The 14,568-nt window shown below is 42.4% G+C and overlaps 1 protein-coding gene across 11 annotated transcripts in view; it reads right to left on the minus strand.

The window, feature by feature from the left end:
• The window catches only part of CALD1 (caldesmon 1), a 173,161-nt gene that overhangs the window by 48,853 nt on the left and 109,740 nt on the right, over nt 1–14,568 (minus strand). Inside the window, exon 1 of one of the 11 annotated variants that reach the window (XM_071422129.1) lies at nt 1,027–1,296. The exons of the other annotated variants lie outside the window; for them this stretch is intronic. Coding sequence (XP_071278230.1) covers nt 1,027–1,073 — 47 coding nt within the window. The 5' untranslated portion in view covers nt 1,074–1,296. Of the gene's footprint in view, nt 1–1,026; nt 1,297–14,568 lie in introns of those variants that run through there. 11 annotated transcript variants of the gene reach the window in all.

A 14,568-nucleotide genomic window follows, 5' to 3' on the forward strand; every position in this document is an offset into this window, starting at 1 on the left:
CTCCCCACATCAGGTATCACAAGTCAATTATATAATTATATATGATTATATATATATAAATATATTATTATTATATAAACACTAAAGTGTCCAAATCTCACCTGCTTTGCCCTTTCCCCTCCCTTGCTTTCCCCTTGCACTGAGTGCAGAGAAATTGGTGCTCCCCCATGGCTGCTCCCTGTTCCCATACAGAACTATGGGAGGGCTGCCTATTGTGGCTTGTGGCTGTATTTCACCACAGAACAACACACAAAAAATTGTCATCTGACATGCCCTTAGTTAAATTATTTTTTTACCCAGTTTCTGAAATCACAATGAAGGATTTCAGATTCCTGGAAGGGACTTCTTGGAGGGGCTGAGTTTCAGAAATCCCTGAGCTCCCTCTCCCTCCAAGAGCACAGGATTTCATGCTGGAAACTCTAAAAACAGGCAGAGAAATCCCAGTTGCTCTTCAAAACCTCTCCCAATCTTTAAACCAAACCCTTATATAAATAAGTCACAGCAATTTAGAAATATAGCAGTGTCCTGTTTCCTACTCATCAACTTGTAAAGCAGACCAACAAAACAATACAAGACAGGATAAAGCAGATTATATTACTGGCGATATTACACAGGCTAATTGATTTTCTCCTCTTGCTTTCCCTTCCACATTCAGGCATGAATGTGCCATGAGGACTTTATTTACTCAGTGAATTAAGCAATCTGAGTTACGCGAAAGCTTTCACACTAACTATGAAACTTCTGCAAACTTCCCACCAACAGAACTCCAGTTAGCAGCCAGTTCCCCCAACGTATCCTTCTACCACTGAACAATTTGAATTCTGCAATTCAGGTAAGAGAAATGCATGAATACAAAGATTTTAGACAACAGAGCACAATATAGCAAAAAAAGAAGCAAAAAAACCTCAATCTATTGCTTATTTCCCAGTTCAAGCAGCTTCCCAGCTGCTCTGCTCCCCTTGCCATTTCCACCACCCCAGCACCAAAAGGCTGAATCCATACAGGTATAACAAACTGGCCACTCACTTGGAAAGGCTGGACAAGTTCTGCCTGCAGTGTGATCTGCTGATCATGTCTGCAGAGGATGAATCAGTGCAAGCTGCTGGCAGCTCCAGGGAGCAAATGGACGGATGATCAGGGCGTGGAATGAGATAATAAAAATGCCATTATCCTTTCAGGCATGTGAGACTCATTGGATGCTCTTTCCAGCCCACAGGTTAACCATTTGGTTGGTTCTGCAGCTCCTGGAATGACACTCTGTATTTGCCTGTTGTCAAGCTCATTATCTCTCTTGTATCCCCCTCCCCTCTGCTCTGTGATCCTATGATTATGTTTTTTACTGTATTCTCTCTAATAGAGCCTCCTCATCATTTCTGGGACCCCAGTTACAGAAATTCCTGCAGATTCCTCAGCTGCTCAAGCTGCCTAACAAACTCTTGCTTCCCGTTCAGCTTTCATAAGAAGGGATTCTGCTCAGGCAGCTCATCTGAGCAGCCTCAGCACTGCACAGAGGTGCCTTTGCAAGCACTTGCTCACAGGAAAGTCACATTCCAGCCTGCTGAGAGATGAGAGCACCCAGATACAAAATAATGGTCCAGGGAACAGTGCTCCCTTTTGATAGCAAATCACTGCCTAAGCATTTTGCAGGCACTTGCATCCAGTCTAACTTGTGAAAGGTCAGGCTGGATCAGACAGCTCAGGACTGAGGGTGATTTCTAAACACAAACAAACCCAAGGAGGTGGGGAGTTGCTGCAAGCTCAACTTGCAGTCAAGGTAAAACCATCTTTTGTTTGACAACAGGATTAAAACCGGGGCTGGAGCTGAACGCAGCCTAACCGACTGTCCTCAGTGTTCTTCCATGTAATCCGGTGAGCAGGGCAGGAAATTGAAATGCAAACAGATTTCAATGGAGGCTCCATCAGTTACCAGTCTCACATGCTTGGCTCTCATATCCCTTCCCCTCAAAGCCCAAAAATGTGAGCAAACTGAAACAACTCACTGTGCAGTCCTGCAGCTCCTCCACCCCAGGCTGTGACCTTGTTACCCCTCATAAATTACTATAGTGGGTGTGGAAGGATCAGTACCCCAAAGGGAAATAATCTCTGCTGTGAGCTCTCCTGTTCGTGGGGAGGAATGTGTGGGTTCAGCAGGTGGCACTCTCACCTTGGAGTGACACCCAGGCCACCCTCTGCACAAAGCCACGGACAATGCTGCAGGGCCAGGGGAGCAGCAACCCTGACTCCTTTTTCCTCGGAGCTTTCAAGAATCCAACAGCTGCCCTTTGCTCAGGACACTGATATTAATTTATGCTCTGCTGTACTTCCATAGGCAATAACTGGATCTTTTTTCCTCCCAAAAATTCTCACTCAGTTTTTTATGAGATAGATTTTTTGTGAAAAGGTAACAATCCTGTGCTTTTTAGATAACTGAATGATTCCCCTGTACAAGGGCTTTTTTACACACACACAGAAACAGGCCTGCAGTACCCCATGAAGTTGCTGTTTATTCATGCACACCTTCTGTAGACCCAGCCCTTTCTTCTAAAGTACACCAAACCCCCTATTCTTTGGGTGTATAAAATATACTGGAATTCTGGTCTGCCAACCCGCTGCATGAGGTGAGGAGCACAGGGCCATGTGGAGCTGGGATATCCCACAGGAGAGCAGGGTGGGTGTCCTGGGGAGTGCCCAGGAGCCTCACCCAGCTGCCCTCAGAGCTGTGCCCATCCTGTAAACCATAAAGTCCATCCAGCTGAGGAAGATCCCTGTTTCAACAAGAGCTCCAGGGCCATCTGACCATCCTATTTGCAGCACCCAAGGAGGGCTCAGCCAAGGCAATGCCAAACATTCCCATTGTTGAGGGCAACGAGGCTGGAGAGGGGCTGGGAACACAAACCCTGTGAGGAACCACTGAGGGAGCTGGGGGTGCTCAGCCTGGAGCAAAGGAGACTCAGGGGTGCCCTTACCACTCTCTGCAGCTCCTGAAAGGTGCCTGTGCTCAGCTGGGGCTGGGTTCTGTCTCCAGGCAGCACCAGAGCGCACAGCCTCAAGCTGCACCAAGGGAAATACAGGTTGGATATTAGGAAAAAGTTTTTTACAGAAAGAGTGATAAAGTTCTGGAATCATCTGCCTGGGGAGGTGGTGGAGTCACTTTAACAAAGCCTGGATGTGGCACTGGGTGCCATGGTCTAGTTGAGGTGTTGGGGCTGGGTTGGACTCGATGGTCTTTAAGGTCTCTTCCAACCCAGCGATTCTGTGAATTCTGTGGATCCAGCAGCTCCCTAAGCTTGCAGCAGTGCAGAACTGGCTCCCCTGAAAGAAGCTGTTATTATGCCATGCTTGCAACCCCTTGGAAAAGCAGGATCTGAAGCAGCTATAGATCCTTGCATTTCATAATCCCTTTAATATTTGGAAGCCAAATGTTTGTTGTTTACTTCAGTACCTTAACCAAGAGGGATACTTTCAGTACACTGTGGCCCTGAGGTGAAGATCTTGCATATAGAGCAGCAAGAGGCAAATCACCTCCCAGATAACCTCAAAAATTCACATGGGTATCTAAAGCACAAAAAAATGATGGGGCAGGAGACGTGTCTCAACCTGCATTCCTTGTATGTCCTGATGCTTCAGAGATCTAGGACACCAGAACCCCTAAGGAAGACAACCCTAAGAAAGGGAAAAAAACCTAGAGCAAACAAATGCTAACCACACTAAAGCACTTGTGAGGTGTCGTTCATGCCAATGAACTCAAGGCAAATGGCTCTAGCAGAGAGTAAGGTCATCTATTGCAGCAAGGAAAGGAACTACAGGGCCTTTCCTACTTTCTGAACATTAAAAGCAGTAAAATGAGGAGGAGGAAGGAGACATGAGAGCTTTCCAGAAAGGAAATTATTACTGGGAGGTTCCAATGTCTACTCATACTAACAATAAGAATGTCCAGAGGTCATCCAGAGAGCCACTTAATATTTTGTTTGTTATTTTTACTTTAACCATTCCTGCAGGCAAGGCAGAGTTTTCAGTGAGCTGATCAAAAAAGCCTGTGAATCTTTGTTTCTTTTGAAATGACAGTGAATTTAGAACCCAACAGAGGCACAGACCATTACTTTCCATATGTACCTTATTCTTTTCTGTACCTATTTGCCAACAGGGAATTCTCTGTGATGCTCACTGTTCTTGTCCTGTTATTCAAATACCTTCATGTTTCTTTAGCTCTTTGGTCCATGTTGAGGCAATTTTAAAACAGGCAACTTACAGAAGCACACCTGATTGGTTTCAGAGACAGTAAATAGCTCTCCCTGCACTGCCCTTTCCCTGTGCCACAAGTCTGAAAGAAGCAGGCAGACTTGTAGAGAAGTTTGCAGAGCTACTGGCATTTTGCAAGAGAACAAATGTTTTTTATGAAAATCCATTCTAATGACATTAACATCTGCTCCTTATTTGAAGAATATTTTTAACTGTTCCCTCCCTGGGAAAATGAAAGATGCCACAGTTTCTTTCATGTTCTCACGGAGCAGACAAACTGCTGGTTTTTTTAAGGTCTGTTCTGAAATGTCCCAATAGAGTTCACTGCAGGGAACTCAGTGGATGCATCTCACAGGGCAAAAAGCATCTGCATTCACCATCCTTGGAGATTTCCTTCTAGGACACTGGCATGTGAGCAGGGAATTTATTTCACAGATGAACAACACTTTGTGTATTAAATCACATGCTGAAGGTAAAGTCTGGCAGCTCATACATGAGCTCTTGGAGTGTATCTCTTGAGCACATATAAAAACAAGATTTTGTACTTTGTCATCAAATAATGCTGAGCTGTCTCTTACTGTGCATTTTTTTTCCCAAGTCAAGCTGTAAATATCCCAAGTAAAGGAGATTCTGCTATTTCCCACTCGTAAGTTTTCCAGCTCTTTCAGGATTCAAGACTAAGAATCCATCCTACAGCTATGATATCTCTTCTTCCCTTCATTCTTTAACTCTATCCCATATTTATAACTACTTGGGTGCCCATAAGAGCAGCAGTGTCAAAAAATTTAATGTGTTCAATGAAACCTGTGAGTACCCAGCTGCCAATAATGTAGATGTAAGTTCTCTTTGCCCCAGCTGTTCCTGGTAATAGTAATTTCAACAACAGGTTTTATATGAGATTATTGTTATTTTTAAAATATTGGAGGCATGCTGCAAAGATAACTATTCACTTCAAGCTTGGCCACAAAAGCCAAGCTCCATCAAGATTCTAGATTAAGAATCCATCCTACAAGTATGATATCTCTTCTTCCCTTCATTCTTTAACTCTATCCCATATTTATAATTACTTGGGTGCCCATAAAGAGCAACAGTGTCAAAAAATTTAACGTGTTCAATGAAACCTGTGAGTACCCAGCTATTTATGTGGATTTATGTATTAAAATACATACTCAAATTGAAATATGGAGGTTTGGGCATCTGCATGTGCAAATCATGGAGCCACACACAAGCAGAATTTGCATGTTCACACTGACACATTACCAGGTAGCAAATGCCTGATCAGAAGATAGAACTATTTGCATAGACAGGTTCTGCAGGATTGGGAGCACAAGCCTTGTACATTAGAATGCAAGAGCCTGCAGCCCACAATCATAAACACTTCCAAAACATGTAGCTCCAGATAAGACCCATAGAGAGTCCATGCAGCATTCAATCCTATCTGATGCCTGCTTTGCTGAGACAGGATGGACTTTGATAGTGCAGGCAGGAGTCAGGTCCCCAACAGGGAAGAGAATTTAATTTTCTCTGGCTCTCCTCAGTTTTTGAGGTAATATTATCCTGCTTTTCACATAGAAAAATTACTGACTGCATGTATGGCTGTAACAGTAAACAAAAACTCCATGACAAGTGTTAAAATCATATTCCAAGAAGAGCTATCACTGTAAATTGAAACTTGAATAGAAAAACATATTTGCTGGTGTTTCCATTCTCTATCAGTCACTTATGGGGAAATCCAGAAATAAAGCAAAATCATATTTCCTGGGTGTGAGAGACCATTTCCACCAAAGCACAGCTTTTGTTTTATGTCATGTTTTCACTGCTTTCAAACAAACATGGAGATCCAAACAAGAGTCTCCATATAACCACCAGGATACAGATAATTTCTGTTCACCAGAAAACTGGAATGGAGGAAAGTGTGAGAGGGAAGCAATCACAAAGGCTTTATCACTTCTCCCTGTGCCCTGGCACTGCCACAGGGGAGGGACAGACTCTGGTGCCCTCATGCTCTGAGCAGGAGCCCATTTCTCTCCCCACTCAAACCCATGCCCATTCTTTTGTGTTTTATGCATTTCAGAGACACATGGCAGTACTCACAGCAATAAAAAGCAATCTGTTATTTTGGCTTTCCAACTTGAAAATTTGCTGTCTCTCATTTATACCTGAATCATAATGGCTATTAATAAATTTCAGCTTTATCAGTGTGAAGGATAACACTCAAAGCCCAGACTTGTAGGACTTCTGCTCACAGCCATGTAGGATAATACTTGCAGAGCCCACAAAACAGAAAGCTGCATAAAGCTGCCAATAATGCAGATGTAAGCTCTCTTTGCCCCAACTGTTCCTGGCAATGGGTAATTTCAACAACAGGTTTTATATGAGATTATTGTTGTTTCTAAAATATTGGAGGCGTGCTGCAAAGATAACTATTCACTTCAAGCTTGGCCACAAAAGCCAGAAGGAGCCACAATGTGGTAGGTGTGATACAAACACAGATGATAGATGCATCTCCAGGCAAAACAGGCTCTGCCTTGATTTTACTGCTGAGAGGGCATGGGTGGAGGCCTCAGCTACAGCTCCTTAACAGACAGATCAGTAAACAACAGCAAGCTCAGGGTGTGAAATGTTGGATCTGTTCACCCCTGTGTGGCACCACATGCCAGCAAGAGCATCCAGTGTCTTGCTCCAGTCTGAAGCCAGGGTCTGAGCCCAGGCTTTGGGCTTGATCCTTCACTGCTGGGAGAGTTTATATGAATGTGTGCACACAACTCTGTGAGGAGAAGAGCTTTTCCTGCTGGGCCAATTTATGGAGACCTTCCTGTACCTAAAGCTCCTGTCTTATGATACTCTGAATTTTACTGGTGAGCAACATCCAAGCCCCAGTCGGGATCTCACTTCACAAACAACCCCATAAACTCAGCCAGCAAAAGCCATCCAAACTCCACCAAAGGCACCAACTGTTCAACAGCTTATGCCACTTGAACAGCTCAGAGGTATTCAAAATGCAAACTTGACCAGAAACACTCAGTTTGGACCTTTGTTATCCCTGAACTGAAAGTGGATCCTCAGACCAGGCCCCTGCTCCATGCAGGTTAAGGCTCAGTTATGCCCCTGTCTGACTGGACCAATCATTTTTACTATCTGGTGGTGGCCCTTAGGTGTTTTAGAAGCAGCTTTGTTTCACTGGCTGCACAGGGATTACCAGCTAACCGGATGCTCCCAGGAATTTTTGGAGAGCAAACAGTGTCAGTTTATTTAATAACTTTCAAAGTGAAACTAAAATCTTGTCCAAATCATGTCTCTTCTGATTTAATTAAAAGGCACCACACATACTGCACTGCTCTGTTAATCATTAACTAACTTAATTCAAGACAGAAGATGAGTCTTTTCTTTTCTTTCCTTCAAAAGCCTCCAGCCAGTGGAAAACTTAAAAAAAAAAATTCCAAAAAAAGACCAGTACAGTATGATTTTTGTTAGAATGGTCAACACTTCAGTATGCTTTTCCCCTTTCTTCTGTATTTCTGATTCCTACAGGAATGCATATTAAAAGAGAGGGGTTGGGTTTTTTTCTCTTGCTTGGCAAAATACCTTTCCTAAATTTTCTAAATATTGCCTGGTATTTGCGTCAATATGACAGTCATTGGGTTTGACAGGAATCAGATTGCTAAACCCACACAAAAATGCTTTGGAAATTAGGAGCTAGTTGTACATTCAATTTCATTCAAATCCTCTTTAGCAAACTGGCAGAGGGTGGATCTGAACTGTCTCTGTTACTCCTTCACTTCCATGGTTCACAGCAGAGGTTCCTTCAGCACGTTCATCTCCGCACTGACTCCGAGACTCACAGCTCCTGCTGTCTGATAAACCTCCCCAGCACTCCCATCCCAACCCATTTGCAGTTTATAAAGATGAGCTAGCAACACATCCAACTTACTCTCCCTGTGCAGCAAGCCTTGCCATCTTCTGCCCGGGAGGAACCAAACAGGGCATTAAATGGTGTTGGAAGTGCAACACTCCATGGACGACTCAAGAAGCAGGATACATCTAACACCTACTTTTCCAACAGTTGTCCTTTCTTGAAGGAAACAAAAACAAAACCACATGCACAAAAAAGATTTCTTTCCTTTCTTCTCATTTTAGGGAAACCTATACACGAAATCTTCCAGTCTCATCTGTACAATCTAACAGAATTTCCCTCTTGAAAGCAACAAAGGGTAGGGGCTGAACACTTCCACAAGTCCTGTCGTATCAGATCAGGACTCTGCTCCATCAAGGCTGGATTCTTGCCTCCAGCCATGGCTCACACCTAACATTTTAGAGGGAAGCAGTGGGAAAAGGAAAAAATGCAAACCCACTGCACCTGGCCCATGGAGCAGAGTTCTCCCTGCAGAGCAGAATTCCTCTCTGCCTGCTCTGCTGGGGCTCTGCCACATCCAGCCCTTACAGGCTTTCAAAAGAAGAAAAAAGTGATTTATTTCATGGTAATAGACATAAAAGGGCACCAAGAAATTAAAATTGAATCACCATAGCACAGGACGTAGTCTCAAGCTGCAGGAGGGGGGTTTAGGTTGGACATTGGGAGGAATTTCTTCACAGAAAATTGGGAGAAATTTCTTCACTGATGAGACCCTTTCTGTGATTAGACAATTAGAAAGGTGGTCAGCATGCAGGGAGTTGGTGGAGTCACCGTCCCTGGAGGTGTGTAAGAAAAAGGCTGGATGTGGCTCTCAGTACCACAGTCTAGTTCACTGTGGTCATAGGTTGGATTCGATCTCAAAAGTCTTTTCCAAATATAATTTATTCTGTGATAAATGTTCAGTGATTGCATCACAGCATGGGCATCAAGGGCATAATGATCTGAGAGCTTAAATTACTTAAATTTAGTGCAATAAAAGACCCAACTATTTTTCTTTGCATACTCAAGTGCTAATACTTATTTCTGCACTGAATTACCTGGAAGCTGTTATAATTTATAAAAACACCATGTGAACAACTCTGATTTTAGGCACTCCATCTCTGCTTCCTAGCTTCTCCTGGAAAATGGCTCTCTGGCCATACCTGACACCACCAGGACAGGACAGGTGTGAGCCAGCTCTCGAGCCCCTGGTTTCTTCCCATCTGCAGTGACAGATGACAGCAGGAAAAGCAGCTATGAGTGTTTAAGGGAACTGGAAAATGCTGAATTACTTCCTTCTCAGCATCTTTGTAACCCAGTGGCTTGACCACTCTCACAGGGATCAGCATCCCTGTGCATCTCCTGGGCCTGCCACATCACTGCACTTTGCCAAATTTGCACTACCCTGTAGGGGTTCCTGGTGTGCTGCAAGAAAGGGTCTGAACCCCAGCTGTTATTTTGCTCCTCAAAGAACAGGAAAATCCCCTTTTCCACCACTAAATATAAAAGAAATCCTTGTCAGCTCTCACTGGCTGGGATGGGTTTGCAATCTCTGCAACTCTCCACTAACCAATATCCTCCCTTTAAACCCAGCTCCTCATAGAAGCTGAAAAAATTGGAAAATCTGACAATAAGAGGCTTAAGAGAAATGTAGGCTTCCCCAAAACAGACAGACTTATCTTCAAGGAGGTTTAAATAAAATAGCTATCAAAAGAGTCAGTAGCAATCCAGGATGCAAAGAGAAATATCAACCACTGGCTACAAAGAAAAAAAAAATTCCTTTTTCCAATGGTAAACATCCCCTTCAAGATCTGCCAAAAGCTGCAGCCTGAATTTTAGAACTGTGGCTATACTTTGATGCCCTGATGATGTTTTGTGCCCTGAGACATGGCTTCAGAGTGTCACATTTTATGAATAAACCTCATGGGATGGGAAGGATTCCAGGAACTCCTCCTGCAGGGGCTCTTACAGGATTTGGAGGTTGGGGAGAGATTAAAGCATATGCAGTATTACAAACTTCCTCCTAAATTTAGACATTATAACAGGAACTTACCCTTCCAGTCTAAAAAAACTTACATCCAGAAAGTGAATTTTCTATCATTCCAAAGCACAGGCAACTGAAGACAAACCTGTTCTTAAGGCATTATCTTCACACCTAGAGAGCTTCTGACATTTTAAGGCTTCCACAGGAATAATTAGAAATATCTCATTAAAATGGCCACCAGACATTTTACTTCACTAGAGCTCTTCAAAAATATTAAGAACGTGTTTAAAAGAAACATTTCAGAAAAGTCTGAAAGAAAGAAATCAGAAGCATTTTCAAAAACTTGGCAGGATTTCAAGCACTTCCAATACTTGAGAGCAATTTTTTTTCTTTTGGGAAAGGTTTGCAGCTTTTTCCTCAGCGTTCATTTATTTACACCAAAAGCTGCTGTGAAATTCTGACCTTAAGACTAAGAGAGGATTTCAGAATACAAAGGAAATAGAAAAATCCCTTCAGCTCCAAATGCCAAGGTAGAACCTAAAAGCAGGATGGAAGCATTAAACCACTTGTTTAATTCAAATTCATTTTGGTCTGGCAAAAAGTAAGCTAACAAGTATTGATGTGATGTTCAGTGATTTAACTTAGCTCTTTTTTAATGTTGTAAATGCACAGCTGGGAGAAACTGGAGCAATTCCCAGAGGAGATGCCCCCCCTTTGGCAGTGGGAAGGGACCAGCAGCAGGTCCTGCCTCTCTGAACACCCCCATGGACAAAGGCTCCTGCATCACTTGATGCAATTTAAGTTCACATCCACATCACTTAGGAACTTGTAGAAAAACAGCTGATCTGGACCAATTCTGAACCCAAACATTAATAGATAGTAGATATTTTGAGGGTGTAAGAAACTGTACAGAAAAGAAACAAGTGTAGATCCTTTGCTGGTATTTTATTTCTATCAGCATTATTTAAAATGCATTCTTCCCAAATACAGTCTTTTTTCAAAACCCGACTTTGTCCACACCCTTCCATTTGAATCCCAAACACATTTTTTAAAAGTGTACTTCTTAAAAACACAAAACCCAGACTATATATGTCTCAAATAACCCAATCAAATTGTGGGATGTTTTCTTTCTCCACTCTTCCTTAGTAGGAAAAATATGAATAATAATATTCACTAGACAGGAGACTATTTTTATGTTTACATTTTTATAATTTACAAAAAGAAATCAGGGACAATTTTTCAACCATTATAACCTTCTGTTATGTTTTTGTCCTCTAAAATATTCCCTGAAAAAGACTTCTCACCTATGATAAGATATGACATGCAGAATTTCAGGGGATACAAGATTATTTGGAGAAAGTCAAGAGAAATGGATTGAACTGGGAAGGTAAGCCCCGATTCTCAGCTGTAACTTAGTTACTCCTGGTGCACAAAACAAGGCCTAAGAGGTTAAATGTGGCTGTGAGACGAGCAGGGTGCCTTTTTGTTTTTAGAAACACCACATTTAATTGAAACTGGAGATAAAGAAAATGATCCTTTGATGAAGGATGAGCGGGGTCTGGCTTTAGGCATTTTCTTATCAAGATGGACATGTTGAGAACCCACCCACCAACATACCAGAAACCACAGTTGGCAAATGCTGCACAAAGGCATTTCCTGCCTTCTGACTCTCTAGCTGAGGGCCAGATGCTTCACAATCCTTCCTTAAAAGCACAGCTAAAGGAGTGGGAGTGCAGAGCCTTGCCTAGTCTTGCATGGAGTATGGAAAGGCCAGGCAGCATCCCAGCATCAAACAGGCCATGGCTCCTTCCCTGATCCACAGCTCCCTGTCCTAGTGGGATCCTGGGCCAAAGAAAAGCTTCTTCTACCCCATCACCTCCTAAGTTACAGTTTACCATTTGAACATGCTGAATTAAGTAGTAATTAATGTGGTCCCCATCCATGTGATGTTCCAAAATACCACAAAGAAAGGAAGAGCAAACATTATTAAACAGAGGCAAACAGCAGCTGAAGACTAAAGTGAGGACTGTGGTTTACCTCAACCTACAGCTTGCTCTACCTACACCACTTCCAAAAAGTTCCTTTTGGGCTTTCTCTCCTCTTATCTTCAACATCTAACAGAATAATCACTTATGTGAAATTCTCCAAAAGCACTTACCTCACTTGGAAGCGAAACGCTTCCAAAAGTAGGAGCTAGAACCTTGTACAATGGTTTCCCCAACCAAAAATTACCACAGAGATTCTGAAAGTTATAAAAAAGTATTCAGTTCCTTCCCCCCCCCCCCCCAAAAAAAAAGGAACCAAAACAGGCACAGGCTGGTAATTTCAAATCTGTAAATACTGAATAGAGGAGGGTAGCTTCCATCCAGAGGTGAAGAGCACAAAGCTCAGGTGCCATTTGTATGTGCAGCTCTCAGCCAGATCAGAAATAATTGTAGTGTGTCTGGCTAGAGATACAAGCAGCTCTTTTCATGTACACACACAAGATCCATGCTTACCATGATAACCTCTACTCATAAAATCCAAATTATTTTGTGTCAATCCAGCACATGCCATTGGACATGACTGTCTACTAAAATCAAGCACAAAGCAAAGGAGAAAAACCTCTTACAGGTAGAATATACCTTCAGCATGCCAAAACCAGATTGCCAGAGCATCCCTAATTCTCCAGGCTTGGCCCTGTGTGTTACAGTCCTTTGTAGCTTGATGAAAGCATGATGGTTTGGAAAAAATCAGTGATAAGGGAAAATCACACTTTCAGACATGGTTCCTATATCCATTGTCTTCTGTGCCAGTGTCATTTAGGGCACTTCTTTTACACTTACCTCAAAGCAATAGCTTTTTTCCTATTGACTTTCAGATAGCTGAGATCAGAAAATAATACATTTTCAACTGTGGCAGAAAGATCTAGAAAGCACATGGGGAATGCCTACCAAATTCTTTAACACAATTAAACTTCAGGTAAGGAAACTAGGACTCTACATTAAAGAAAATGGTTTTGTTCCCATCTTTTGAATGCATCTAAACACCAAGATTTTGTCTACATACTTTTTCAGCCAAGGAGAGGATTCTAAGGGAACTGCCTGAAATGGTCAGTCATTACCTGAATGTCTTCAGTTGTAGGAATTATGCCACTGAATCAAGATTAAAGGAGACAGAACCAAGGTCTAAACACTAAGCATAATCTCTGCTACCTTTTGCTGCATCACTCCACTTGCTTTCTCACAAGAGGCTTAGCGAGGTCATGTAAATTAAGAAAACATCCATTACTTAAAGTGGCTTTAAACATTTCTTGATATTCTGCTTTTTCTTTCTTCATTTGTTGTAGCTGTGATATTTTCTGAAAAATCCTTTTGCTAGGATTTTTCTCCTGAGAAGCTGAGAGGCCTCAGGAACAAAATGTAAACAATGATTATCTGCTGCTGTGGAATGCAACAGGTGCATCTGTGATTGGTCTCATGTGGTTGTTTCTAATTAATGGCCAATCACAGTCCAGCTGTCTCAGACTGTCTGGTCAGTCACAAGATTTTGTTATACATTCCATTCCTTTCTTTTGCTTTGCCTGCTAGCCTTCTGATGAAATCCATTCTTCTGTTCTTTCAGTATAGTTTTAATGTAATGCATATATCATAAAATAATAAATCAGTCTTCTGGATACATGGAGTCAGAACCTCATCTCTTCCCTCTTCCTGGGACCCCTGAGAACACCACCATAATTTGTGACCAGATGGGAAGAAAGACTGCTTGACTGTATCAACATAAACGACCAGCCACACCCTTCCATGTGCTGTGATTCTTCCCCAAAAGGATAATGGCATTTCCAATCCAACTCTCCACCATACCACAATAATATCAGATGCTATGCCTTGTTTCTGCATGTTTACTACTTCTATATCTGATGAGAGCCCCCCTTCAAGAAAACATAGCAATTAGCAAATGAATAATACATTTCACAATTTCACACAGATTATTTGTTTGCACCACTTGCCAGCTGAATCAATCTATGACAATAAAAGATTGGGACACATTTTGTCCCAATGAGTCCCAGAGCTCATGTGTAGAGCTACTGCTCACTCTGCAGACTCAGACTGAGGTCTAAGAATAGGAGCCAGGGTTCTCTGGCTCTTGGCATTTGTGGCAGGAAGAGCAATGATAGCAGCTGCTGCAAAAGGCAGCAGAGGAATGGGCTCATCACCCACAAACCTGTGCATCAGCTCAAACTCTACCAGCAATGGGGTGGCTGAGAGCAGTCCCAGGTGGATTAAATTCTTCTGGTTTGGGTGATAGATGTTCCCACTTCCCGAGTGTTGATTCTTTAACTTTTATGCCACTGTCAAGGTCAGGATTGAAGCACTAGAGATGATATTTCATGTTTGGGCTCAAATGTTTACTACTTCTTATCTACATCACAGTCCTACAAGTTGTGAGTTCGACAGCATTCTACTAGCAAGCT

Source organism: Agelaius tricolor, unplaced genomic scaffold, assembly GCF_023055355.1.
Source record: "Agelaius tricolor isolate 1412-34295 unplaced genomic scaffold, bAgeTri1.0.p SCAF_3, whole genome shotgun sequence".
Taxonomy (NCBI): domain Eukaryota; kingdom Metazoa; phylum Chordata; class Aves; order Passeriformes; family Icteridae; genus Agelaius; species Agelaius tricolor.